The sequence below is a fragment of the Trichophyton benhamiae genome (assembly GCF_000151125.1).
Source record: "Trichophyton benhamiae CBS 112371 chromosome Unknown contig00178.8, whole genome shotgun sequence".
Taxonomy (NCBI): domain Eukaryota; kingdom Fungi; phylum Ascomycota; class Eurotiomycetes; order Onygenales; family Arthrodermataceae; genus Trichophyton; species Trichophyton benhamiae.
Window position 1 is genome coordinate 23,925 of NW_003315094.1, and position 26,361 is coordinate 50,285.

At 49.9% G+C, this 26,361-nt stretch overlaps 10 protein-coding genes across 10 annotated transcripts; 5 read left to right on the forward strand and 5 right to left on the reverse strand.

Annotated features, from left to right (window-relative positions):
* Window positions 1–415: 415 nt before the first annotated feature.
* ARB_01463 (uncharacterized protein) lies at window positions 416–943 on the forward strand (the record flags this gene model as incomplete). Its single annotated transcript, XM_003012157.1, has 1 exon — window positions 416–943. The coding sequence occupies one exon, from the start codon at window positions 416–418 to the stop codon at window positions 941–943; it is 528 nt and encodes a 175-aa protein (XP_003012203.1).
* A 456-nt stretch (window positions 944–1,399) lies between these two features.
* ARB_01464 (uncharacterized protein) lies at window positions 1,400–2,809 on the reverse strand (the record flags this gene model as incomplete). The annotated part of the gene is made up of 3 exons (XM_003012158.1): window positions 1,400–1,427; window positions 1,483–2,446; window positions 2,527–2,809. 3 exons carry the CDS (start codon window positions 2,807–2,809, stop codon window positions 1,400–1,402), a joined length of 1,275 nt encoding a protein of 424 aa, XP_003012204.1.
* Window positions 2,810–3,455: 646 nt separating this feature from the next.
* ARB_01465 (conserved protein (fungal and plant)) lies at window positions 3,456–4,406 on the forward strand (the record flags this gene model as incomplete). Its single annotated transcript, XM_003012159.1, has 3 exons — window positions 3,456–3,895; window positions 3,979–4,034; window positions 4,090–4,406. The coding sequence occupies 3 exons, from the start codon at window positions 3,456–3,458 to the stop codon at window positions 4,404–4,406; spliced, it is 813 nt and encodes a 270-aa protein (XP_003012205.1).
* A 432-nt stretch (window positions 4,407–4,838) lies between these two features.
* On the forward strand, window positions 4,839–6,205 carry ARB_01466 (uncharacterized protein; the record flags this gene model as incomplete). The annotated part of the gene is made up of 3 exons (XM_003012160.1): window positions 4,839–5,078; window positions 5,155–5,389; window positions 5,463–6,205. 3 exons carry the CDS (start codon window positions 4,839–4,841, stop codon window positions 6,203–6,205), a joined length of 1,218 nt encoding a protein of 405 aa, XP_003012206.1.
* A 239-nt stretch (window positions 6,206–6,444) lies between these two features.
* ARB_01467 (uncharacterized protein) lies at window positions 6,445–9,208 on the reverse strand (the record flags this gene model as incomplete). The annotated part of the gene is made up of 3 exons (XM_003012161.1): window positions 6,445–8,109; window positions 8,171–9,007; window positions 9,065–9,208. 3 exons carry the CDS (start codon window positions 9,206–9,208, stop codon window positions 6,445–6,447), a joined length of 2,646 nt encoding a protein of 881 aa, XP_003012207.1.
* Window positions 9,209–9,981: 773 nt separating this feature from the next.
* On the reverse strand, window positions 9,982–12,547 carry ARB_01468 (uncharacterized protein; the record flags this gene model as incomplete). The annotated part of the gene is made up of 2 exons (XM_003012162.1): window positions 9,982–12,163; window positions 12,249–12,547. 2 exons carry the CDS (start codon window positions 12,545–12,547, stop codon window positions 9,982–9,984), a joined length of 2,481 nt encoding a protein of 826 aa, XP_003012208.1.
* A 525-nt stretch (window positions 12,548–13,072) lies between these two features.
* Window positions 13,073–14,297, reverse strand: ARB_01469 (putative dual specificity protein phosphatase 3; the record flags this gene model as incomplete). The annotated part of the gene is made up of 2 exons (XM_003012163.1): window positions 13,073–13,267; window positions 13,404–14,297. The coding sequence occupies 2 exons, from the start codon at window positions 14,295–14,297 to the stop codon at window positions 13,073–13,075; spliced, it is 1,089 nt and encodes a 362-aa protein (XP_003012209.1).
* Window positions 14,298–19,147: 4,850 nt separating this feature from the next.
* On the forward strand, window positions 19,148–20,727 carry ARB_01470 (uncharacterized protein; the record flags this gene model as incomplete). Its single annotated transcript, XM_003012164.1, has 3 exons — window positions 19,148–19,185; window positions 19,270–19,438; window positions 19,549–20,727. 3 exons carry the CDS (start codon window positions 19,148–19,150, stop codon window positions 20,725–20,727), a joined length of 1,386 nt encoding a protein of 461 aa, XP_003012210.1.
* Window positions 20,728–21,727: 1,000 nt separating this feature from the next.
* ARB_01471 (uncharacterized protein) lies at window positions 21,728–22,654 on the forward strand (the record flags this gene model as incomplete). Its single annotated transcript, XM_003012165.1, has 1 exon — window positions 21,728–22,654. The coding sequence occupies one exon, from the start codon at window positions 21,728–21,730 to the stop codon at window positions 22,652–22,654; it is 927 nt and encodes a 308-aa protein (XP_003012211.1).
* A 293-nt stretch (window positions 22,655–22,947) lies between these two features.
* ARB_01472 (uncharacterized protein) lies at window positions 22,948–24,660 on the reverse strand (the record flags this gene model as incomplete). The annotated part of the gene is made up of 1 exon (XM_003012166.1): window positions 22,948–24,660. The coding sequence occupies one exon, from the start codon at window positions 24,658–24,660 to the stop codon at window positions 22,948–22,950; it is 1,713 nt and encodes a 570-aa protein (XP_003012212.1).
* Between the last annotated feature and the right edge of the window lie 1,701 nt (window positions 24,661–26,361).

Consider the following 26,361-nt stretch of genomic DNA (forward strand, 5'->3'; position numbering starts at 1 on the left):
AGAGTAAAGTCACAGCCGCCGCAGAAAATCTGTCACAGAACGAGACAGGCAGCTTGTCGACCGCGGTCTCTGCTTCTCAAGAGCGCCAGGCAGGGTCTCGGCAAGAACTAAAGCGCTTCTGACGGACCGAGACGGCGTGTGCGGGTGTGCCAGAAGTTCGTTGCGTGTTCGACGTCGGCGATGAAGACGAAGAAGACGAAGAAAGCGGAAAGGCGAAGGACAGGCTGCCGCTTACATAAGCCAAGTTTGGGGGCGGCGGCTTATCGATAAGAAGATGACGTCGCGTTTTTCTTTTTGATACTTAAAACTGGAGAAAGGCGAGGATGGCGAGGAGAGAGGATGGCAACAAGTTGAAGAGTATCTACGGTGCAGTTGATATAACTAATCTATATATACCTTGAGAGCTGAGACGACGATGGTCCGGCCGCTAGAGGAGCTGCAGGTCACGGAGCGCCTGATCCCGGCCTGGGGGAACTTCCCCAACACCTCGATCCAGGAGAAGCCGCTGCTCATCTACCAGTCTGTCTTCGACTCTGCCTCGCCCGACGCCGTCAGAGAGCATCTGGAGGCCGTTGGCGCCGTCGTCCCGCAGTGGACGTACTCGATGTACCCTGCAAACCACTTCCACTCGAGCACGCACGAAGTGCTCAGCGTGGTGGCCGGACAGGCGAGGCTCTGCTTCGGCCACGAGGAGAACCCAGACAGATTCGAGACGACCGTGTCGAAGGGAGACGTTATCGTGGTGCCGGCTGGAGTGACCCACTGCTTGCTCGCAGACACACAAGGTGACTTTGCGATGATAGGAGCGTATCCGCCTGGGAAACAGTGGGATCTGTGCTATGGGGAGGAGGAGGTTGACAAGCAGGCGTCGGCGATACGGTCTGTTGGCTGGTTCGATCGAGACCCCATATACGGCGACTCGGGCCCTGTCTTTGCTGTTTAAACAAAACAGAAAAGAAAAAAAAAAAAAAGAAAAAGAAAAGAAAATTGCGGACGAGAAGGATGTAACAAAAATGGCTAAAATGTATACTATGATTTTATGTAGTCAAGAAAAAGCAGAACTGATGGATGCATCCAAAAAGGAATATCCAAATGCAAGGTGACTGGACAAAAAAGGGGGCGAGGGGGGGAATAATTATCGACACCGGGTCCAGTAAAACAGTCTTCCCAACCCGTTGTAACAAGATGAAGCAAGCAATAACAAACAAAACAAAACAGATATTCCAACGATAGATGCAAAAAAAGAAAAAGGGGGGAACAATGGGGTTGTCTAGAAGTAGAGCGACGGAGTTATGTATAGGTGGTTGAAAGAAAACATGTGGCAACATGCAGCGTAATGATGCTAGGTAGCAGTAACAAAGGGAGGTAATTGTATGGTAATAGTGAGAGTAAAAAGGTCCTACTTGGCTGCAACTCGCTCGATGACTCTGGAATAGGGACGTTAGCAGCGGCAGAGATGATTTGAGAAGGGAGAAAACATACCGTAGAGCACTGATCATGAAGGTCATGAGCCAGGCAACCAGTACAACCAACAAGACGGCAGCCAATACCTTTTGTCTATCACAGATCTTGTCGTTCCTGGGGTTGATGGTGAGATCTATATCTCCACTGGAGCATGAACCATTCACATCGGACAGAGAAGCAAACGCTAGGCTGAGATTCGCCGATGCAAAGACAATAAACACCAGGTCGAGGAAGATCAGCCGTATCTTTGCGCTGGCTGACCGCAGTCCAAGCGGTTTGCCCGTGTACTCATCATACGTGATATAGACTAGGTAAACAAGTGCAATTGCATCGAATATAATGGCCATGAGCGGAGACGGACCTTGGGGTCGGCTATGTGTCGTCGAGAGATGTCGAATTGATCCACCCAGCGAGAGGGCAATGGCCGAGAAGATGAAGACGGTAAGACGGATGATCAGAGGCACCATGGGACTGTGCAGGATCTTGTACTGGACCCTTTTCATCCATATCTTCCGCCGCTGGATGAAGGTAGCCGAGTGCCGGGCGCTCTCATCCGCCTTCTCGTCGATGTATCCCTGCCATGGATCCGAGTAGTCGCCAAAATTCCGGTTGAGCCAGTCTGCGTCGACTATCTTGCTCTGCTGGTGCGTCGGCTCTCGGACCTGCGGTACAGACCGAGTGAACGTCTTCCATCTGGATTCTTGCGTATAGTGTGTGTATGATCGGGCTCTTTCCGAGAGCTCTCCTTCTCCTTGCTCGATATCTTTCTCTCTCCGGGACTCTCTATCGAATGCAAAGTCCTTCGCCTTGGGTGAGTAGTGGTGGCTGGCAACATGGGCGTCTCCTGGCGGCACCGGGAATGACTGTGACTGTGATTGTGACTGTGACTGTGACTGCGGCTGCAACTGTGACTGCGCCTGCGACTGCGACTGCGATGGTGGTTTCGACGGCGTCTCCTCGTCCTCTGCGTGTTTAACCCAAGCTACACAACTGCAGTCAGCATTGGCCGTCCTCAATTGCTCGTTACAATAATAACGATAGGTTCCTGGATCTCCAACCTACCTGGCACCGACCGGACAGCCAGCTTCCCCGAGCCCTGCGTCCGCGGTATCGATCCCTGGCTGTGCGGCGAGTAGCTCTTGGAGGACTGGCCGTGTCTCGAGCCGCCTATACGCTGGTATACCGACCTCTGCTCGTCCGACTGGCTTGCCCCGGAGACCGACTGCGCGGATCTGCGTCTCGACAGCGGCGGCTCCAGCAGCTTCAGGTCTGCTTTCCGCCTCGGAGAGCCTCCCCGCGACGTCGACCGAAGCGAGCGCGCCGCCGTCTCCCCCGGTGCTGCCATGTAAAGGCCCTGCTGCTCCTCCTCGCGGTGTTCCCTTGGGAAAAGGGGTCTCTCTCTCTCTCTCGGAAGTCCTGCTAAGCCCGCTGCCGGATCTTGCCAGCGCGGCGCATGGTTCCGCTTGACGTCCGGGCAGCGAGGGATGGGGAGAACGAGCGACGGTCTGCAGGGACGGGCGACCTGGATGGCTATCTACCTCTCGACCGGCCGGGTTCCTGCTGCTGGCTGGCTGGCTGTCTGGCTCTCTGGCTCTGCTTGCTGGTGCTGCTGCTGGGCGGCGCTGCGAGGGACGAGCGAAGGATGTTTTCTTGTTTCTTCTTCCTCTCGCCAAGGGGCTAAGCCGGGGAAAAGGGCTGGCAACTCGTGAACTAACTAATTGATTATGGAGGCGAAAAGACGAACAAGCGACGAAGGCCGCCGGCGACGACGAGAGTGACGATTCAAAGGACCGTTGACGCCGCAGCTATTCGTCTGATCCCGCTGGCAGTCGACCCGCCAGGCGCAGCAGAGGTCACCGGTGGCGGCTGAAGATGCGCTCGAAGCTAGTTCGCCCTCCAAGTCGCCCTGCCTGCAAAACCGATATAACTACTATATAACCAGAAAAAAGCCTGCGCAGGACGACGGCAGAGAGACAGCGACGAGTCCCACGATGCGTCTCTTCCTGATCCCGATCTCGACGGGCCGCACGCTCATCTACTGCAAGAAGCTCGACGCTGCGGTGCCGGCCAAGCAGCTCAGCTACCTCGACCGCGTGACGAACAAGGTGACGGCGACCTGGGCCAAGTGGGAGGCGGCAGAGAAGGGCTGGCAGAAGACGCTGGTCACCTACGGCCACCGGGCGCTGCAGCGGATCCCCTACGAGGAATGGGGGCTCAAGAGTGTGCCGCCGCTGAGCTCGCGGCGGGAGACGGCAGAGCGGCAGGCACGCAAGCCCGTCGAGCTGCTGTACCCCAAGAATGCGATCAGGTCGAGCAGGGTGATGGGCCTGCTGCAGCAGCTGGCCACGGAGAGACAGCAGCTGCACCGCAAGCGCATGTGGTGGAGCATCGTCGTTGCGCCCTTGACGGCTCCGTTTGCGCTGGTACCGGTGTATGGGCCACCATCTTATATAACTGCACTGCGTACTTGCTGGATTGATACGGGACGGCTGTGCTGACTGACTGTCTCTCTAGGATACCTAATATACCCTTTTTCTTCTTCTGCTACCGCGGCTGGTCGCACTGGAGAGGTTAGTTGCTGGCCTGGCTACTACATTGTTTATCTACATATCACGTACTAACCAGTTGATACAGCATTGGGAGGGTCCAAACACCTGGAATTCTTGCTAAAAGAGAACCTGATCCGGCCGAGATCACTGACGGACCTGGAGAACGTCTATCTACGGCACTACCCGCGCAAGGACGGGGTGGAAGATACGGCAGCTGACGAGAAGATTGCGCCGGACTGTGATGACGGCAACTGTGGAGAGGAGGTGATGCTGCTCAAGGACACCGACGGCAAGGCCCTGGCCAAGATGCTGGATGCCCCCGAGCTCGTTGCTGAGGTCGAGCGAGCCGTCCATCAGGTCCAACAGCAGCTTGACCAGAAGAAACAGCCCTGAAAATAAAAAACTCCCTGACATCTACTTTCTGCTTCTTTCCCATCAACCCCCCTGTTTATTCGCATATAAACGCCCCTTTTGCCATGTATATTACTGTGTTTACGCCCCGTATAGACCTAGTCAGACGCATCACGAGTCCATGCACCCTGGATAATCTAATGATCTCTTCTTCTTTCCCTCTTCTTTATCCTAATATCAATATCAAATATCAGATCCCTCAACCTACCAAGGTCCGCTTCTTCTACTGCAGGATTTAATATGTTCCGCTGACTAAGCCGAAGCTCTGCCATCGACGATAAGCAACGACGAAGCGACGACGAAGACGCAGCAGACAAACAAGCGGAGAAGACGAAGAAGAAGACGAAGAAGAAGAAGAAGAGAAGATAGAAGCGCAATCAGAGGCTGAGCGGAGGCTGCGTATGCTACTGCACCATGGGCGAGAAGAAGATAGAGCAGTGGGAGGTCGAGCGGTACTGGGAGATCTTCTCGTCGCTATCTAATGGCCAGCCACGACTCAACAACGCGCAAGCGGCCACCGTCCTGCGCAACAGCCGACTGCGAGATGACCAGCTGGAGCGGGTGTGGGATCTGGCAGATGTCGACGGAGACGGGGAGCTGGACTTTGAGGAGTTCTGCGTGGCCATGAGGCTGATCTTCGACCTTGTCAATGGGGTGCGTTTAACTCGGGGGTTCTACTTTGCGGAGATATATATACATATATACATATACTGACAGGCTGATGATATAGGAATATAACGATGTACCGCCTGCTCTACCGGACTGGCTGGTTCCAGAGTCAAAGGCACATCTCGTCCAGGCCAGTAGGGCGCTGACCGGCTCACAACCGCAATTCGAGAGAGTAGAGGACGAGGACGATACCCCTGGCCTCAAGGACGGCTTCGACTGGTACATGGCACCTCAGGACAAGGCCAAGTACGAGGAGATATACTCTGCCAACAAGAACCATCGGGGAGAGATAGCATGTACGTGTTTCTCCCTTTAGCCATGTGCTTATTAAATAATTACAAGGGGGACTGTGCTAACTGAGTTGTCCAGTCTCCTCATTACAAGATCTATACGACTCCCTCTCAGTACCAGACACAGACATCCGCTCGGCATGGAACCTAGTCAACCCATCCGCCTCCTCCACCATCTCCAAAGACGCAGCCCTCGCCTTCCTCCACATCCTAAATAACAGACACGAGGGCTACCGTATCCCCCGCAACGTCCCCGCCTCCCTCCGCGCCTCCTTCGAATCCAATAAGATAGACTATCAGCTCGACAATGTCCGCACAGCCAAGAAATGGGGTGTCTCCAGCAACGACGACACAAGTACAGGCCGCAAAGCCAAGTTCGGTGATGCATATCTAAGCCGGCTAGGCGTGGGAGGCAAATCAAGCTACCAGCCTCAGGGAACAGATTTCAGTAATACCATACAAGACGAAGAATGGGAGAAAGTCCGTCTACGGCGAGAATTGGCGGAGCTAGATAAAAAGCTGGAAGCAGCCAATGCGGCTGTCGAGGCAAGAAAGAACGGCACCAGAGCGCGGACTGACGGACCGAACTGGGCGCTGATCAAGAAGGAAGCTCTGCAGATGCTCGAGTATAAAGAGTGTGAGCTGCGGGAGCTCAGAGAAGGAACTGGACGGGTTAGCGAGGGCGAGAGCCTTGAGCGCATCCGGGCTGATGTCAAGGCCGTTGAGGAGCAGGTTGAAGGCCTCAAGGCCCATCTAGCGAAGCGTAATGAAGTCTTGTCGGACCTGCGTGATCAAGTGCAAGAGGCCAAACATTCTCGATAGCGGCTATCGGCTGGCTTATTTTTGATATAGTATATAACTCCATTTCCCCCCACATCACCCTTTTCTAACGCCTTGCAGACGGTGTATTATGCCTATATCCTTTGTTGGATTTATATCTCTCTAATGATATCTTATTATATTACACGGTAGCTTCTGCAAGTTCTAGATAGCTTCTACGGTTTTTTTTTGGTCCATACCAAAAAGAAAAGGGTACCCCAGTCAGCCAGCAGCTTTCTTTCTTATTTACTGGTGATGTCCGCCATGATCTCGTCTGCATCCGTATTCGCCTTGACAGCAGCAAACGCACGCCCGCTCTCGTTCATCCGTTGGTCCGAGTACGCCTCGTCGCTACGGTCTGTTAATATCTCTAGATCTTTCTCTGAAAGTAGAGCCTCAGATGTGGTTTCGGCGCCGATGTCAAACACTTCAATGTCTTCGTCTCCGAATATCTTCTTTAGCTCATCCACCTGACGCTGAGGGTTGGAAGAACTCGTAGAATCAAGCAGGCTTTTAAATTTTCCCTTTTGAATGACTAGTTTCTCCAGCCGGCGTTTGGAACCAGCTCGCTCAAGAAGAGTCTGTTCAATGGTTCCCCTGGTAGCTAGCCGGTAGACAATCACTGGCTTCGTCTGGCCGATTCTGTGAGCTCGGTCCTGGGCCTGGAGATCCTGTTGCGGGTTCCAGTCAGAATCGAACAGAATAACGGTGTCAGCGGCAGTGAGGTTGATGCCTTGCCCCCCTGCTCGGGTGCTTAGCAGAAATATTCTGTAGTCGGGATCGTTGTTAAACGAATTTATCTGTTCCTGTCGATCAGCTTGTGCAATTGCACCGTCGATTCGACAGCAGTTCCAGGATCGGAGCTGTGTAGCCCAGTCCTCAAGGATATCAAGTTGACCTTTAAATTGAGAGAAGATTAGGATTTTGTGTCCCTTGGATATAAGACAGGGCACAAGACGATCTAGAAGAAGCATCTTGCCAGAAGATGTGATGAGTGTTGAGTCCACCCCTGAGTCTTCTCCCCATGGCCAGTAGAAGTTGAGCGGGGAATTGCACACCAGTCGGGCCTGCATGACCGGATTCTGGAGCTTTTTAGAGGATATCTCTTTTTCTATAGTGGATAAGTTAGAGCGAACCATTATTCTCAAATCAAAGTAGCAGGTATACGTACTGGCTAGCTTCATGGTTTTTGCTCTCTCGATTTCATCCATCTCCCCCTCACTAAGCTCGCTCTCCTCAGGGGCTTCCTCCTGTATACCCTTCTCTAGCCTAGCTAGCTTACTATTGAAATCTCTATCAGACTCTTCCTTGTAGTTTTTGGATCTGCCTCGACGCCGAGCCCTAGTCGGTGTAGAGTCACGGCTAGATTTTGCACTCTTGTTGGGCGTGCTTAGCTCACTGCCGCTTGCGCCTCTCTTCAAGCTGCGCGTTCTTGATTGTTTCGCTGAGCCGTTCCTAGCTTCTATTCGCTCAGCGGCCTTCTCTTCCAGGTACTGACGGCTCGTTCCGTTCACTATCTGGACATATAGCTCCTTCTGCTCCGGTGTCAGTGGCGCGTACAAGATATATTCCCTTTTCTTCGGGAGTGATGATTCAACATCCGTCTTTACTCGCCGTAGCAAGAATGGCTTGAGAATGGCATGCATTGTAGACACAAGATTGCGTCTCCGTCTCTCGTTGACTGCATTCTGATCAGAATCATCAAGAACAGATGAAAAATCAAACCAGCTTTGGAAGTTATCCAAATCATTGAATATCTCGGGTAGCAGAAAATGAAGCAGTGACCATAGCTCAGCAATATTGTTCTGCAGAGGTGTTCCAGTTATGAGCAGTCGATTTGCAGATGGGTATGTCAGGAGCTCTTTGATCAACTTGCAGTTCATATTCTTCAGACGGTGACCCTCATCCTATATAAAATTCATTTTTAGTGTCCCATTTTGAAACCTTGGGTAAAAGGTCTATACCTACCACAATGATGTACTTCCATTGGTAGTTAGCAAGGAACTTTCGATCATTCATGCAGATTTCATACGAGGTACAGACAACTGGGAAATCCGGCGCTCTCTGGTCCTGGTTTTTCATCTGTTTTCGTCGAATCTCGCTACGTTGTTCTTTGGTTCCATGGTAAAGAACTGTATTGATAGATGGGGTCCAACGAGCAAACTCATTAACCCAATTGCTGACTGTGCTCAGTGGCGCAGCAATCAAAAACGGCCCGGGGATATTATGTTCTTTAAAGAACGCTATTAAGGAGATGGCTTGCACCGTCTTTCCGAGACCCATCTCGTCCGCCAAGATACCACAAAGTCCATTCATCCAAAGAGACTTCATCCACTCCAGCCCTTCAAGTTGATACTTTCTCATCTTCCCTCCTGTGATTAAGGAGGGTTGCTGGGTTGCAGTTAGATCTTCCTGCTCACCTAAAGCAGAGGGCTTTGCTTCAAATTCGTCAGCAGCTTGTGCCAAAGCCTCTTGTACAGTTGGTTTGTCCTCTGCTACTTCGACTTTGGCTTGCTTGAAGTAGCTCGTGATATCACCTTTGGAGGCTTTTGTAGCTTTCCCAGATGTTCCTCGCGTAGGTAGCTTCATGGAACTAGATTTTTTCTCTTGGGTATTCTGGGATCCTTTACTTGAATCAGCTGGAGCTTTTTTCTCGCTTGCTCTTGTGGACCGTTTGTTCGTGGATGCAGTTACTGCTTGTTGCTTCTCGGCTAGATTTTTCTCCTTGGTAGCTTGTCTCTTTGCCTGTTCTTGTTGCTTTTTCTGTTGCTCCTTCATTTTATCAGCCATAATAGCTACAAACACCTATACGCTGATATTAGTATCGCATCCTTGTTCAAAGAGTAAGTATGGCTGAAGTACCGAGCTAGTCTGGAGAAGCTTTGTCAAAGCTTTGGCTTTCATACCCAAGCCCTCCATATCATCATCTTCCTCCTCCTCACTTTTCTTGTCTATATCCACCTCCATGATGTTCTCCTTGTTTTCTTCCTGCTTAAACGTAGCCATGACTGTAACGCACTAATATCACCGGGAGAACTAGTGGCAACTCGGTGTATGGCAGCTTTAGAAAAAGATAATTGAGTCTAGATGGAAGTATATGGTCTATATATGCCCCTTTAATGAAATTAGTAACTAATTGTCCATAACCTTTTTGTTCGAATGTCTTACCTTGCACCGCGCCGTTTCGTCTTGAGGAACAAAGAGCAATGAGAGGTTTAGGAGAAAGGTCAAAGTGAGAAGATTTAAGAGTGGCTGTTGAATAGTTACCACTATCAACACTTGGTAAGCGTCTATTTATCTAAGGACCAGAGGTGCCTGTCGCATCCTAGCTGTTGCAGCCTGTTGGCTCTGAGGCCCTCCAACGCGTAGAAAAACCAATTTAAGAGAGGGCGCGCTCGCGTCATGATTACGTTATCGCCAAGATGACAAGTTGAGCCTCATTAACATCATGTGATATGCGGCTCAGGAAAAGTCAAAATAAGTTCAACGAAAGTAAAAAGGGACGACATCCAAACGAACTATCCTTCCGGCTTCCACGCCTTTTCTTGCTATCAGTGACTAACTAGCATTTCAAAAGAGAAAACTGAGCTCACAATACTACATATTAGAGGGGAGATCGATGTGTATCATCAAAATGCCGAAGTTCCCAATTCCAACCCACGTCCCGATGATGCCCCCTCCCAAGTGAGCACTGCCAATGCAAATCAACAAGATCAATGACCCCCACCCAAAATACGAATTAATGATTTCATCCACCCATTTTTTTTCCATATATTTCATTAGTTTCCAAGTCGTTTCTTCGTCACTGATGCTGCTGCTCGAGCTCTTGTTTCCTTCGTGGTAGCAGGCTTGTTCAATCTTGAGCTGCGCCGTCTATCCGTCGGAGCCAGTTTAGCCTTTTTCTTAGCTGGCTTGCTTTTACCCGGGAATTCATTCTCTTTACCAGTTCCATTTGTGTCCGGTGGTGAATGGATAGGTAAATGAGAGTTACACTCATTCTTCTTCATTGATTCGATGGGCGGAATATCGCAACAGACCGCAAAGGTGGTGGCAATAGAAATATTGCTAGAAGTCTCAGCCTTGGAAGCAGTGTTTTCCATTGGCTCTGGGAATTTCATCTCCAGAAGTGGATCTTCGCCCGCTGTTTGGATGCTTGTGTGTGAAAATTCTACTGAACTTGGTCGAGACGATTTAGCCTCAGTTGGGAGTGAGGCTGGCGTGCCTACTGGCCCAGTATTAGATGACACCCCATCGTCTAGAATAGAACTCGTCGCTCCATGTTGACCATCCTCAATGGCGCTTTCTTGGAGAGTTCGAACTTTCCTAAGGTTGTTATCTTGGGTTTGTCCACCCCCGGCAGCCTGAACCTGGGCAACGGGAAATGTTCCCATGACAGGTGATATTGGTGAGTATGGTGGTCCGTGCTCGGAATTGTCTGAAGAGGCTGAGGTCATTCTAGTTGGTACATTATCTCCAGGCATGTTGATGAGTAGGCTTTTGAAATTTTTATTGGGTAGCACATGTCTCTGTGGTACTGGTGAAGAATATCCCGGTGGAGGTGTCTGAGCGATTGTGTCATCACTGTAAGGCATAGGAGTGGCCTGGCGGTTATTCAGCGGGGTTGAGTTTCGGATCGGTAGGTTAACCTGTGGCACTGGGGGTAATCTACCAATCGGGCGAGCAAAAGATTGGCGCTGTATCTCAGTTTCAGCTCTAGCCGCATACAGCCTTTCATGGAGCGTCTGGGATGATGTGATTCCCGCCCGAGATATGACTTGTCCCGAATTATACCACCATGGACCACTTAAGACCCTCTGCAGTGGAAGGTCGTCCTCATCTACAAAAGAACCAGGTGTGATAGCCGTCTCTGAATGTGGGCGTTTTCTTGAATCTGTTGTCTGAGACATCCACAATGAAGAACTCGGCGGGTGGTTGGTCGTGGAGGCTAAGGGTATTGGAGGGCTTGATGGTAGGTTTTGGGACGACTGTGGCGACAAGGAAGATGTGGTATGCATGACATTGCGTATCTGTGCAGCACCCTCAGGCCCAATATTTAATCGGACCATTGAGCTTGCTGGATTGATGTTCATAGGTCGGTTCGGTGTTTTCCTATCCGGCTTTTTAGCGGATTTTCTGCGGCTAAGGATCTGTTGAGCAGCATTCAGGGGAGTCGAATGCATCGGTTCATTCAGTTCCTCGCGCACTGGTACTCTGAGTGTACCCGCTCCCGGGTTTCCAACACGGTTGACGAAACAACGATCCTGGCCATTAGCGCTATTAGCACCAACATTGTGCGGCTGAAGTGAAGGTGAGGAAGAGCCTAACTGGATAGAAGGAGTGCTGCTAGACTGTTCAGTCTCCTCTGGACTAAGAATCCATTTGAACTCGTCCTCACCATTCTCTTCATGCGCCTGGTTAATGGTGGCAAGGTCGTTTTTCCATTCTCCAGCATACTTTGTGTCAATCCCCAATCTCCGCAGAAACCTCCGAGCAGCCAGAAGATCGCTAGCTTTGATCATGAAATGATCAACGGTTGCTCTGTTTTTAGCTTCCCGGAAGTACTGCTTTGAAATGTTTCGAAAGACCAGCTGGCCCGGAACTCTAGACTTCCTCAGAACACTGTTGTCTATTCGAAGGAGCGCTCTCAACTGCTTGACTTGCATTTCATGCAACTGCTGGGCTTCGTCCTCCACCTGCTTCTGGCGACGGGCTGGGCTCTGAATGGCTTCCTCTTGCTGCTGCGGTGTCAGCTCTAACATGTACACCACGCGCGGCCAAGTATAGACTTGAGTCAAATTCTGGATTATTTCCATTTGAATAGCGGGATTAAGGTCTTTCCATTCGACGTGTGTGGGCGCGTGAAGATATTTGTAGTCTTCAACATCGACAGAATGATCCGCGTCTTCCCCGCTATCATCGTCTTCGCTCGACTCCATGTCACTCCATGGCTCGCTCTGAAACCTACAAGGACATAGAAGAGGTTAATTAGTTGATACCCTGTGTTAACAGTCTCGAGGTTCTCTGCACTTCTGGCGGCATCACTCACTCGTTTTCACAAGAACCTGAAGAGGCTGTTTCATTGTTTACAGGCGGCATCTCTATAGGCCGGGGCTTGTCAAGCGTAGGGAACGCAGCTGGAGGCGAGTTTGGGTTGTAGTCAATAAACGGCGGCGGCCCTGCAGTTGGTCTCGCGATGAGAGGGATGTGTGGTTGGCGAGGTAGGTCGTCGGGCGTCTCAGAAGTCGCCCTTGACGCACCTCGACGACCCGACGCCTTGTTCCCAATCCAGTCCCCACCGCCATATCGTTCAGGGGGCCGGATGTTGTCTCTCTGCCTCAACCGCATATTGTCAGCAGGTGGAATTCCGTCGCAGACTCAACGATGTTTATATTGCCGAAGTGATATAAACAGTGACTATTTGGTCCTATCAAATCCGAACCCGGGTCGAAGCTCTTTTCCCTGGCTCCTAGGCAGCAAATAGCAGAGTTAATGAGCTGAGCAAGAAGAAATCAGGCATAGGGAAAGATGACAAGCAAGTTGGCTGCTCGCTTGTAAAAGTAAACAGTGAAGAAAGATGTGAAGAAAGGTCCACTGTTTTGACTGTGAATATTCATCGCCGTGGCGATAGAAAACATAGAAGCAGTCTATATCCTATTTGGTCATAGGAAGATACACGCAAGGTAGCTCGTGTTGAATAGAATTCCCAAAGAGGATTGTGATAACACTAATTCTCACACATAGAGCTGCGGGAACTGAGTGTGTGAATGGTATTGTATATCCAGCAGAGGTAAAGTAACACTGTTTGAAAGGTAAAATAAGAATAATAATAAATACAAGAAGTAATAAAAGAGGCTGCTACTAACTGCAACCTCATACAAAGAAGAAGACGAAGAAGAAGCTAGAAAATGAAAGGAGGGTAGACCCGCAAATATTCAGCGGAAGAGAAAGGAAGAGAAGAATTCGAGCCTCTAATGAACACCGAGCCATGAAATCGTTAAGGGTGGAAAGGGCAAGTTCCGCAAACTTGACACATGCTTGGCCGCCTGAGGGTCTGGCCTTCCTGCGCTAGTGCAAAATGCTGTTGACGTCTTGAAAACAATAACAATGAGAAAGAACGAGTAGAGGCCAAGGAAAGAGCCGGTAGAAAGTCCTGGATGGAAAGATCGTTCCGCGTGTTGCTACTTCTCTAAATGTTGCTTACATCACGGAAGGGTGGAAGAGATGGCCGGCAGAGATCCATAGCCATGGCCTCTCCGTCTGTATTATGGGACTCTTCGGCAACCTGGAAAGACCGTTTCCTTGAGAGTGCATTGCCAGAATTCAGCAACCCACTGGTTCCATGGTTGTCTAGCGTGTTCCTGGCAATAGCCCTCTGTGCGTCAAGTATGGGCTCAAACGCCTTCAGGATATCCACGAAGACAGGGCTAATATTGGTGGACAGTCGTCGGACTTGAATGTGGCTTGACGCTACAGCTGCTCCAGTTTGTAACATTGCCATAAGATATGCGGCGACCACACAGGCTGATCTATCATTTCCTGTATCACAGAAGACCAACACTTTCCTCGTTCTGCCATGTCCCTCCGGCTGGTGAGTCGGACATGGGCAAACATGGTTGTTGATTCGACGGATGATATCGGGGAGTTTACTGATGAGTTCCTGTGCACTGTCTATTTCGACAAAGTCCGACTCGATCCCCAGTCTGGCCGCTACCCTATCCCCGTTGACCGTCACAGCCTGGATTCGGGTTCGATCCCGAATAGCTAGAAGCAAAGTAATGCCGTTTTTTGCAAGAAACTCTGCATCGCGCATGGCATTGTTTGGGCCCAGATATAGATAGGGCAGGACATCCTGTGCAGTCCGGCGGCGGTCATAGGTCCAGTCCAGGAGATGGATAGGCGGTTTAATCTGTACACCCGAGAACATATTCATAAACTCAGGACAGGCATAAACCCCTGGTGGGAGGTCGTGCTTGATAGGTATAGCTAACGGGCATTTTTCAGCGATTTCCATAGCCGAGTGAACGCAGTCTGATATATTATTCAACCCAGCATTGCTATATTCCTGGTTAGGAATATAGTACGGAACTGAAGCCATGTCACTGCTGCAAAAGGCCAGAAATATCTCTCTTCAGGGCTGTATGAACCGGTATTGGATGTAAAAGCAGAATGTTATATCAGTACTCCGTAAAAAGACATGGAAAAGTGAGGGATGGAGAGAATATTATGTATGGAGGTGTTTGTTGCTGAAGATAAACTGACGTCCAACGCGTTTGCTTAATTAGTCGGAAAATAAATGCTGACTAAGCCTGGCGTACCCCTTTTTAACCTTGGGAACAACAACCACAACGACAACATCACTACAACCAACCACAACTATCAGCAACAGTTTCTCTCCTTCTCCCTTGCGAAGATGGTGCTTCGGATACAAGGTACAAAGTTATGCATAGTTGGACCCACGGCATCCAGCTTGGTCGATAGTTAGTCTAACTCATTTTGTGACCCTTGGTGGCTGGCCGTTGCACAGCATCACCGATTCTAGTTTAAGTTAACCTCTTACAATTAGGCTATGGCTATTACCGTCGACCCATAGGCCGCCCGATCATAAGATGGGGTTTGCCCGAACTTTGTGTGTAAGAAGCGTATCTAGTTGAGTGGTTGATAGCTTTACCGAGATTTCTCTGGCCGCACAAAGACTAAAGTAGCAAAGAGAGCGGAACGCCTTGCATGATTGCTAGCAAGGGCTTCGACCTGTGAATGGCTGGGAGCTGGGGGAAGACAGGCTGCGAACAGAATGCATTGCCTCAAACCCAAAGCATAAGAGGAAGTGCGAGCGAACCATTTCCGGGCTGATTGCCCAGGTTGAGCTGTCTCAGCTGCATGGATCGACGGAGACTGGAGAGGACGGAAAACAAAAAAAAAAAACTGCGGCCGCTGGATTAATAATTCGCACAGCATTTTGTCTTTCGCTCGTTGCCATTCGGGCGGTGCTGAAGAATATGATTCGCTACATAGGCTTGTCGCTGCGGGGAGCTGAAGTCGAATTATACGAGGCTGGTGCCTGCATCGGGCTAGCTAAGCCGCCATGGAAGATGAGGCTCTGCAGCTCGTGTCTTGCGGCTACTTGAGAGTGAAACCGAGACCACGCCCAAATCCCACAAGGATTTCTGCAGGTCGGCTGGCTTGCCCAATTATGACCTTTCACTACTGGATACGTAATGGAGTGCGGCTGCCCTGTATAGGAACATATATATATATGTCGTCTGAAGGATCTATTTAGGTGTCTATTTCTATCATATTTGCAGTCTCATCAAACACCGGGGCGGGAAAAGGCGCAGGAAAGGGCTGTATTTGATGTATTAATAGGCCAATGTGAAAGATGGAGGGGCTTGGTTATATAAATTTACGCTTGCCATGCCATGCAACAATAAAAGCCACTCATATTAGAGGAGAAAAAGCCCCTTAATTCAAGACCAGGGGTGTTCGGCGGTGAACGCCTTGCAGCAGGACCATGCCCAGAGAGCCGCAAGGGTGAGGGAGTGGGGACAAAGGAAATATGCAAGAGCAGGAGAATTCGAAATGTAACATTATTAGTGCTGATTTCATGGGGAATTATGGATGCTGAAGTAACCGCCGTAGTTCTCTCATTTCTCGTTGTAGTTCGTCTATTTGTGTGCCTTTGTATTCCAGTTCGCGACGTAGATACGACACCTCATCCCGTAAGGCACGCACCTCAGGAGCTGTCTCATCTTCTGATACATAAGCGGAAGACGTAGCGGAGTTCCGCTTCCGTTTTGACGGATGGTGCATTGGTAATGAAATGGGGGGTAAAACTCGAGGGTCATTAGCTGCTGCCGGAGCGGTTGCGGGTGCCGATATACCGGCAATAATGATAGTGCTGGTAGAAGTCCGAGAGAGGGGCGGTAAAGTGGTATTATTGAGTGTGAGAGGAATGTCTTCAGACCTGTGAAGACGGCGAATATGTTCCTTCAGGTTCTCCTGCCTGGTGAAACCTTTGCCGGAACTTCGGTTACAGTCAGAATAGGGACACATCAGTTTCTTCCCCTGCGTGTGCATCCGGTGCACTTCTCGCTGATGTCGAAGCAGGCCACCGGAGTACGTGAAGCCCGGTAGCTTTGCGCAATCTGGATCATTGCATTTATACGGTCTATCATGCTTATCCATATGTTTACTAAGTGGAAATATTAGCTTCATGATCAAAAGCAAGAACACAAGAGAGACCAACTTACTTCCATTCACATGGACGGCGAAAGACAGGAGGATTAGTATGACAGTCAGGGTGGTCGCAAAAGATATTTCCGTCCTGGTTTCTTGGAGGATCGTGAGCGCGCTTGACAGCCAATCTCGGCCGTGGTGACGTAGCAGTTGCGGAGACAGGTGAAACCCTTTGAGACATCTTAGTTTCTTCGACTGGAGGTGTGGCCGAGGGCGTCCGGATCTTCCATTCACTTCGTGGAAGCAAATAGTACTCGACTCGCTCAACCATAATATTGTAACTTATTCCCGGGGAAGAAAAAAACACTTTCAACGCATAGTTAAAACAAAGTATTATAGAATGATTTGGCGGCCGCTGGGGAGATTGATAGATGTGGCCGCAGGAGTAACAGTTGCAGGTACAAAGTTACAAGCGAGCAAGCGAGTATACCCGTTAGTTATATACTTGCAGGTCAACGCCTCGTTCGTATTGCGGCTCAAAATATACGATCGTCTATGCGGCCAGGCTGAACGTGCAAGAAGATCCCTAAGCTCAGTTTCAGCTAATAATGAAGCGGGATATTCAGTCAGCGCTTGCTCAGAGAGAAAATGTTTCGTCTCTTCGTTTCCTTGATGGAGTGGCCAGCAGTGACTCTAAAGATAGATCGGCTGGAGGCCTTCTTATATAAAATATAGCTGCCTGGTGCTGGACCCGTGATCATACCGACCAGGCAGATGCCATCAGGGGAGGGAATCATCCTCCCCTTTGCGGTGATCCGTGACTCATGACTGGCATCTCGAAGCCAGCCTGGGCCCTCCACAGCAGCCTAGGACTGGTGTTTTGTGCGTCTGCTCACCTCGCCGTGGCTGTGAAGATGGTTTGATGTTGACGAAGAAAAGAAGCAAAAACTGACCTTTTTTGGGCCCAGTGGAGTCACGTGGAAGCTGAAGTTTTCGCGGTCTTTTGCTTCGAGACGTCAGCGAAGGGACGAGACATTTCGCATCTTCGCGGAGAGTTACTCAGAGACAAAGGAAGCCAGGTGGAAGGAATGATAAGAGGGAGCCTATGTCGATGCCTTGAGGCTGACGGGGGAGCCATGATGATATCTACTTAAGGGGCCCTCTATGTGTTGTGTGTTGATGGCTGTCGTGTCAGTCATGGCCCGGATCTCTGCCAATGTGCCAGCTATCCCTTCGAATCATATCCAGTTTTAGTTGATGGTGAGCTGTCTCTCTTTGAATGGGCACTTCACTCCCAGAGATGAAGCTACCTCTGAGGGAGAACGGATAAGATGCTTCGACAGGCAGAATTTTTTTCGGCCAGCCACCGATGATGCAGACACGGGTATATACAAGGCATCAACATATGCACAAAGCCTCAGTATTATCCCTCTGCTCGACTGCCAGTTCCGCCGGGCGAAACACGTTGCCGCGTGATGGCCAATGATCCTCTCGGCGGACTCATTCGCGTTCGAGTGCGTCACAGCCACGTCGGCAAGGACACCTTGGCCCGTTTGTCTATCCACTCGCATAGGGGAGTTCATGTAAACTCACATCCTGAAGACGAAACATCGATTCGAGAGATGCACACGCCTCGCATGGATGCCTGGCTGCTAGTCACGGGGCATTTCGCCTAAAGTATCGATGACTCTTTACCTGTTGTTGGCTGATACCTTTGAATCACCTGGAATCCGCTAGTTAACCGCCCGTCCTCTTTTCAACTATTAAGGGCCATCTTTTGCCCGGAGTGGACTCCGAGACGGCGTCTGTAGCCGAAGGCTCTTGCCACCGTATCTGCCCTGCATGACCCCCAGCGCCGGGACATCCATTTTTTGTTGCCAGAAAGCTTGGTATATATACCCAACCTGTGGGGCTAGTATAGCTCAGGCCTTACTTTTCAGGCCATCATTCGTGGTGATCCATGTCTGACATGCTATCCTGTAGCTATTATTCTCCTTAATATTGATTGTCCAAGCTGGCTGTCTCTCCAACTAATCAACCTAATAACCATGTCAGCCTCTTGGTATCTAGGAAGCTAACTGTCTGCCCCTGTGCACTTCCAGGCTAGATAAACTGGCAATACAGCTTCATAGCTTTTGCCTTTACATGACCTCACTCTTAATAAACCTGTAAACCAACCCCATGTAGCTCTCCCTCTCATTTTTCTTTCATCTCTTCTTCCATCCCGTCCTCTTGTTTACCTTGGGTCCTGCAGGGGCTGCCCACCTGAGGGCACTCATATGCTTACTCATCCGGAATATCTTTCTGCCGAGGCTCGCTTTTTGTTAGGTCCTGCCCTTTTGGCAAGTTTATTTAGTTGCGCCAGAAGCTGGTTTGATATCGACGAAGCGATGAACCCAGCCCAAAACCCAACCGCAGCACCAGGAACACCATCGCCGCCACCGCAGTCTCTCCAGCTCGCTCCAGTCGCCGTCAGCCGCGCTCTCTTCTCTCTCCGGCACAGCTCGTCCCTAGCTTATAGTTCTGCGCTGCGGCTTCTGCCCCCTTGACCGCCCAAGCTGCCGTGGCCGCCTCCCCTTGCGACTTGAGACTATTGCTTGCACCCCACACTATCTTGCGGCGTGTCCTCACATCGACCATCAGAGACGCAAGGGAATACAGCTAAAGTGACCTTTGATACAGGGGCCTCCGGCCTTCGAAATTGCCAACAAAAAAAAAAAAAAGACGCATAAAAGTGAAGAGGAGCCGCTGCTGTGATAAGGACCGGTAGAGATGAGTCCGATACTGACCAATCGGCAAGCTGAAGAGCTGTAGGTGTAGGCCTGCCATGGCCTTATGGGCTAACACGGGAAAGATGCGAGGGATAGATGGAAGGCTAACCGCCGTGTGCATAGTCATAAGTCGATAATAGCATATCTAACGGCTAATAATCTCCTGGACACGGCCAACACCTTGAGGGCGGAGTTGAATCTAAACGAGGATGCGTTTGACCCGGCCACAGCGAAGAAGTATGAGACCTTACTGGAGAAGAAATGGACCAGTGTAGTCCGGTTACAGAAAAAGGTAGGTCTGCCGCCGTTGAAGGTGTTTCTCATTTATAAGCTTTCTCTCCCTTGCGGCAAACATTTACACTTTCAGGAACGAGATGTCTAACTTTGGGACTCAACTTATAGATTATGGATCTTGAGTCTCGAATGTCAGCAATGCAGGCTGAGCTTGACAATGCGACACCAACCTCACTTTCTAAACGCAACAAAGACCCCGCGTCCTGGATACCAACTGCTCCTGCCCGACATGCTCTGGAATCACACCGAGATACCATCAACAGCGTCGCATTCCACCCTATATTCTCCTCAGTTGCTTCAGCATCCGATGATTGCACCATTAAGATATGGGACTGGGAGTTGGGCGAACTAGAGAGGACGATCAAGGGTCACACGCGGGCAGTTGTGGACGTGGACTTTGGGGGTCCGAGAGGCGGTATACTACTGGCGTCATGCAGCTCGGATCTAAGCATTAAACTATGGGACCCATCGAATGAATATAAGAACATACGGACCCTGGTAGGCCATGATCACAGTGTCAGTGCCGTGCGGTTTATACCCCTCGGAGCCTCGGGGGCCCCATCATCGGGCAATCTGTTGGCTAGCGCTAGTAGAGACAAGTCTCTGAAGATATGGGACGCCAACACCGGATATTGTTTGCGAACTTTACAAGGCCACACTGCCTGGGTACGAGATGTGTTTCCCTCTCCGGACGGGAGGTTTTTGCTCTCAACCGGAGACGACAGCACTGCAAGATTATGGGATATTTCTGTCTCAAATCCGGAAACTAAAGTAACAATGTTTGGCCATGATCACTTCAACGAGTGTTGCGCTATTGCGCCGTCTACCTCATACCAATATCTATCGCCTCTAACTGGCCTGAAAAAGCCTCCACCTGCGAGTAGCACTGCAGAGTTTATGGCCACTGGTTCCCGAGACAAGAAAATTAAGATATGGGATGCTCGAGGGACTTGTCTCTTAACATTGGCGGGCCACGACAACTGGATACGGGCATTGGCTTTCCATCCCGGCGGCAAATACCTCTTCTCAGTATCTGACGATAGGACGCTGCGCTGCTGGGATCTGAGCCAAGAAGGAAAATGCATCAAGGTGATGAGGGACGCCCACGAACGATTCATCACCTGCCTAAGATGGGCTCCGTCAATATTCAAGGACGCGCCCACCGGCAATGGAGCAAGTGATGGGAAAAATGGAGATATCAAGAAATCAGACTCTCCAGAGGTCCAGATCCGGTGTGTTATTGCGACTGGAGGTGTTGACATGAAACTGCGGATCTTCGCAAATTGACATCGCGAAGAGGAAGAAGCAAATGACAGGAAAAGAGAGAGGGAAGAAAATACACGAGATTGAGAGACGCCAACAAAGGGATAAGACCAGGCTATACATACCTCGGCTTTTGATACGTGGAGCTGTGAGAGGCTCTAATCGTTGCTGGAAGCCAGGCGCCGTTACACCATTGCAGACTTAAAAGAATCGCACGGCTTCACGTGGAATGCCGAGGACATGCGTGGCTCCAAAGTGTTATCATTACTTCTTATTCTGCTCAAGGCTCTCCATGCGAAGTCCCCCTTGTGTAGGACGGGGGTGCCGAGTCTTGCAATCGGCCCATGAGGCTGCGTCAATCAAACCATATATTTATCTTCTATGTCACACAGTCCGCTGAACTTAGCCGTCGTGACGTTTCATGGCAGTCTCTGGCTTTATGTATGTACTTATTGTATGTATGCCCATACAGAATATGCCACAGCGGGCCGATGAAGACTCTCCTTGATCCCTATATCTGCGTTTCTATACCATTTAGCAGCCCGATATACGGCCATTTCTCTACCCATGTATTCAGAGCAAGCAAGCCAATCTACCCTCCGCTCCTCTAGATTTTAGCTGTAGTAACGATCAATACCAGCCTTTTTCAACTTCCTCTTCCCAACCTTACCCAAAGTTCCACTGACAAGCCATCCCTGCTGCAGCACAGGTCATGGATAGCCATCCTTGTTTGATACCCCAATATTATCCGGCACGGCAACGGTCCGAAATCCGGTATTTATTACTGGGCACTCATGAATTGAAAGCGCTTTTTCGTATAGAAAATTACCCAAAATACGCCTCTTGTGATAGGAGACCGGGCTGAAAATTATGCATCATTGGCCTTCGCCGACTGTGCAGTCACAGCACTCTTATGGTGGCTCTAATTCCTTGGTGATGACCGCGCCGTGCCGCAAAGGCCCTGCTAGAAGCTTTCAATTCAGTATCTACCTCTGAAAGTCCAACCATTAACGAGCTACTTGACATGCCCGAAATGAGTCTTATCAAACAGCCGCCGAAGCTATCGAAGTATCCTTTCCTATCTCTTGGAGCTACTGGATTAGTATACAAAATTGACGAGGAGATCGTTCTGAAGATACCCCGAGAAACTGGGAGTGATGCATTCTTACGGGAGATTGAGATGTTTGACCTCTTCGAGAAGTTCAGTCCATGCCCTATGATTGTCCAGAGCTTTCTGCGTGTTCCAGAAGCCAATTTCCTCGCTTTTCTCAGTGGTGGCACGTTGGACCAGCGGTTTCGAGCAAACCAGGTCCGCGTTGGCCATAGTTACTGCGGCCGCGTCGAGACGGTCGTAAAGCAAGAGCCTATTGAGCTGGTTGAGCGATGGAGTATGGAGCTTTCTTGTGCTACTGCTTGGTTGGAGAATCTTGGGTACGTCCATGGTGATATTCGGCCGCCGAACCTACTTCTCGACGGAGATGATCGGTTAAAACTTATCGATTTCGATTGCGCTGCGAAGATAGGCAGTCCTTCAGATGGCTCCGCTCCCCCTTGGGCGCGGGTACTTGGTGTAGAGGCCGGGGAAGATGCAGGCTCATTTGGCTTATATGGAGCCCGAACCGAGCAATTTGCCATCGGATCTGTTATATATCTCATGACCCGTGGTTACGAACCGTACGAGAACGAAGATCCAGGTCTTGACATTGTTGACCTCTTCCGCCGCATGGAATTTCCGCCATTAGGCAACGATCCCCTTGACAGGATTATTGACCGGTGTTGGAAAGGGCAATTTGAATTTTTGAAGGACCTGGCTGAGGAAGCTAGAACGCTGGGCGGTGATACATATAGGCATCCTACGTTCTTGTTGCCGCCAGCAGTGCAGCATCGATTGCAAATCCAGGAAAAGTGCCAAACGCTGGTCAACCAAGGGCTTTTGGAGTGGGAGGTCTGAATGGATTACAGCCCCGTGCCAGTGTTAGATTACTCTGCGCAAAGAGGAGTGCTCGTCAAGATGTTGTCAAGATGGTATCGGTACTTGGGTGTAATTAACTATAGATACGCCTCGAGAGAAACACACCTTATAAGTAACTAGTGACGGAGCAAATTATCCAATCATAGGCTATTTGTTAGTGTAACCTGCTGTGGTAAATATGTTCGTTCCATCGCGCCTTTGAATTGCACCGTAACCTCACGTGTGTTAATAGCTAAGGTTGCGTTTTCATCGGGAAGCCTAGTTGTCGATTGTTATGAGTTCGTTCTCATAATCCATGCTTCAATATCTGATGGCCCTGTTAGCCCGCCAGTGGATCTTGCACTCTTAGAAGACGTGCAAGACTCTGACGCTTCGCTTTCGCTATCATCACGTATCCAGGGGTCGTGGTATATCTCCTCGGGAGGATGTCCTTCACAGTTGCGAGTAACCCACGCGAAGACTTCTCGTGAGGCTATCATGGATGCTTCCTGATCTTCTAGCGAAAGTGCCTGGTAGTTCATGGTAGTTATGGGAGGGTCTATTTTATAGGAGTGACTAGGGATGGCGTCAGAACAATAGCCATGTCCATCCAACCCCGAACCATTCTTTAGGTGCCATGACCAGTGATGGTAAACCAGCTCGTGACGGGGGCAATCTCTATGGGCTTTTACTCTGATGGCTGCATGTTCAAAGTTAGTCATGCCGACAGGTTGCCATGGTGAAAATGGCGGGCTATTATATTGCAAGTCATCCTCGACAGCGGCCGGTAGGTAGAGAAGGCGCCAGGCGTCCGACCTAAAGAGCTTATCCTGCGGGGAGTCAAATTGAACATATGGGCCTGAACCCGGAACATCCATGAAAGACTGTGGGTTTCCAGTCCACGGCGCACCGTTTGTGTCTAGAGGAGGGGTTCCGCTACCAACAAGCTCAATGATAGTGGAAGAAAGCCCACTAAGAGTAGCTCCAAGCCAGAGAGTGGCAAGATTTGGACATCGTTGGGCACAAAGTAAAGGGATGATCTCATCTAAGGAGAGAGAGCCGGAATAATGATTGGGTATTTCTTTGAGTACAGGATGAAGCCATGGACTGACCAAATTACAGCATACTTTGGGTTCCCAAAATACACTGCAGAGACTCGAAACCGTCACGTTGTGGGCACAGCTCATCGTCATATAGTAAGGAATTTGGACAGAAAGCTCTTTAATATCCGCTGTGACTTGAGGAGATTTGAGAGTATTCGACCCACGTACACAAGGCAACCTGGATGGCGTTCCATAGTAGTTGTGTGCTGGGAATGTCATAGCAGTTGCGAGGGCGACGAAGAGTTGGCTATGGGAACCGTGGAGTGCACAAAAATTGACAAGGAACTCCAATGCTTGTTGGGAAGACGGAGGGCTTAGGGATTTCATTGTTGAATTTGCTGGTAAATCGCCACTCACTCTGACCTTGAAGGCTTCGTCGTGCTCGAGCACCACAGACCAGGGCGAGATATAGCAGGCACTGTCACACTGCAACACTGTAGCCTTCCAACCCTGCCCAGGTGCTAGAATTGATGCCCACCATCGTGCTGCCTGCGCACTCACAGCGCCAACATGAATCATATTACCGACCGCTTCTGCCTTCCCATGGCACATTTCCGCAATAGAGTCGGTATAGTCTAAGCTGGACGATCCTGGTCCCTGCCTCTCGATTAATTCTGCCGAAAATATGTACGACCATCCCAAGGCAAGTATCCCGATGATATTAACCTCATGAGCTCCGCCTACTCCGACCGCTCTGTGAAAGGCGGTGTTCTGGAAGCAAACCGGCGTGGGCCGTCGAACTCCTATCGGGAGAGACGCGGCTCGTATCTTCTGCTTTCCGCTGATGCCACACGCACCGCCGTCTGAAACAGCCCACACAGCCTCTGCTCTAATGTACAGCACCCCGTTTGATGTAAACGTATCAAAGGACTCATGGCGATAGTTCATATGAATATCCGGCATCGCCGGGACATATCCGAGCATATTTTCAGGCCGAAGACATTGGGAAGGAGGGCCATGGCTGTATTGGGTGATAGCCTGCTGCGCAAGGCCATGCCAGTAACAACGAGCCTCATGCAGAGCGGCGTCAAGCTCGTCTTGACTCGGCTGGAGGTGATCGCGGCTCCTCTGGGTCCTTATAACTAATTAGCTTGAAAGTCCGCGCTTAGATCGAAAGTGGTAACTATATACTTAGTCATTTTCCGGGAAACCATCTTCGCAAAAAGACTCGCTCTTTGCTACAGTTCTGTTAGAGAGGCAACCAGCTTTTACAGACCTCATGATGCGAAGACCGCCGCTAATATATGGTACCTAGGTAGCTATTGGAACCGACCCGTCCTGGGCACTGTCATTCTCGGATTATATATGGTCCGTTAACTCTCCGTGGAGTCATCCATAGGTGGGTGGATCCGACCTCGGGATCCTTACCTGTGGACAGGACCCTCCTTATAGATGGACCTCACCTCCCTGACCGGCTCTTCACAGCCCATAACTATCTGATTAACTAGTTATAGTGCAGACAGAGAGCTTTATATAATAATTCTTCTGTGTGAGGGCAACTCACTAGTTAGCTAGCTAGTCATTGTTGAATTATAAACAAATAAATCTTGTATATTTTAGCTTTATCAATATAACTAGTTATGTATATCTTCTCCCAAGAATCACAACTATATACTTTTATAAATTGTCCTTAAAGTGCGCGAGCTTGGTCTGTCTGCTCCACTTATATTAGTTATTCTGATTACCAACTAACTGCAAGCATAACTACTAGTTACTTACTAGGATATAACTTCGTCACAGAGATATTTCATATGTCCACCAGGCTGGGAGCCTGGTGGACCACCTCCTGGTGTACAGGTCTCACACTTCACACACACCACATAGCCTCCATGGGAAGGCTGTTGGCAAATCTTCCATTTTTTTGGCTGGTTACATGCATTGCATTTATATTGTCGATGTTCATTATTTGCATGGCTGCATATATCGCAAAACCCCTTGAGTCCTGAGCTAGCTGACATTTCTTAATGGCAGTCCAGTTAGTCTTTATGTGAATGCCAAAGCAGGCTGAGGCACACGTACTTTTTTGGTTCTGTTTTTAAGCTGGGAAGGGTGTTGCAGGGGACAGTGGTTCTTTATTCTTTACCAGAAAACTCGAAATGAGCTTGCAACCTCTCTCTCGCCTTCAATTTGAGCGCTGCTTTTATAGTCGACATGTCGGCGGCTCTGCCTATAAGTCATCACTACAAGGCCAGATATTAATAACTGATAGGTCATGCTGCATGTCATGTCTCGGGCGGTTCAAGTATTAGTTACCCGGCACTAGCTGCGTTTTCTTCCTTCCCCTCCCCTCCCCTCCCTTCCCTTCCCTTCCCTTCCCTTCCCTTCCCTTCCCCCTCCCGCCTTTCCCCCATTTTATTATGTCAAGCAAGATGAGCCACCCATCCAGCTTGTTCGACGCCCAAATAAAACCTCGTCTTGAAGACCATATCCACAAGATACTGGACCCTCTATCCGAAGGCCAGGCGAAGCAAGCAAATACCTGGCTGGAATTGTATACAGAAACTACGGACTCGTTGGAGAAGCGATCTTCATCACGGCGATGCGTCAGACGCCATGCTCAATACTTCGCCAGGAAAGTGTATGCAATTAGTGCTGAATTATTTG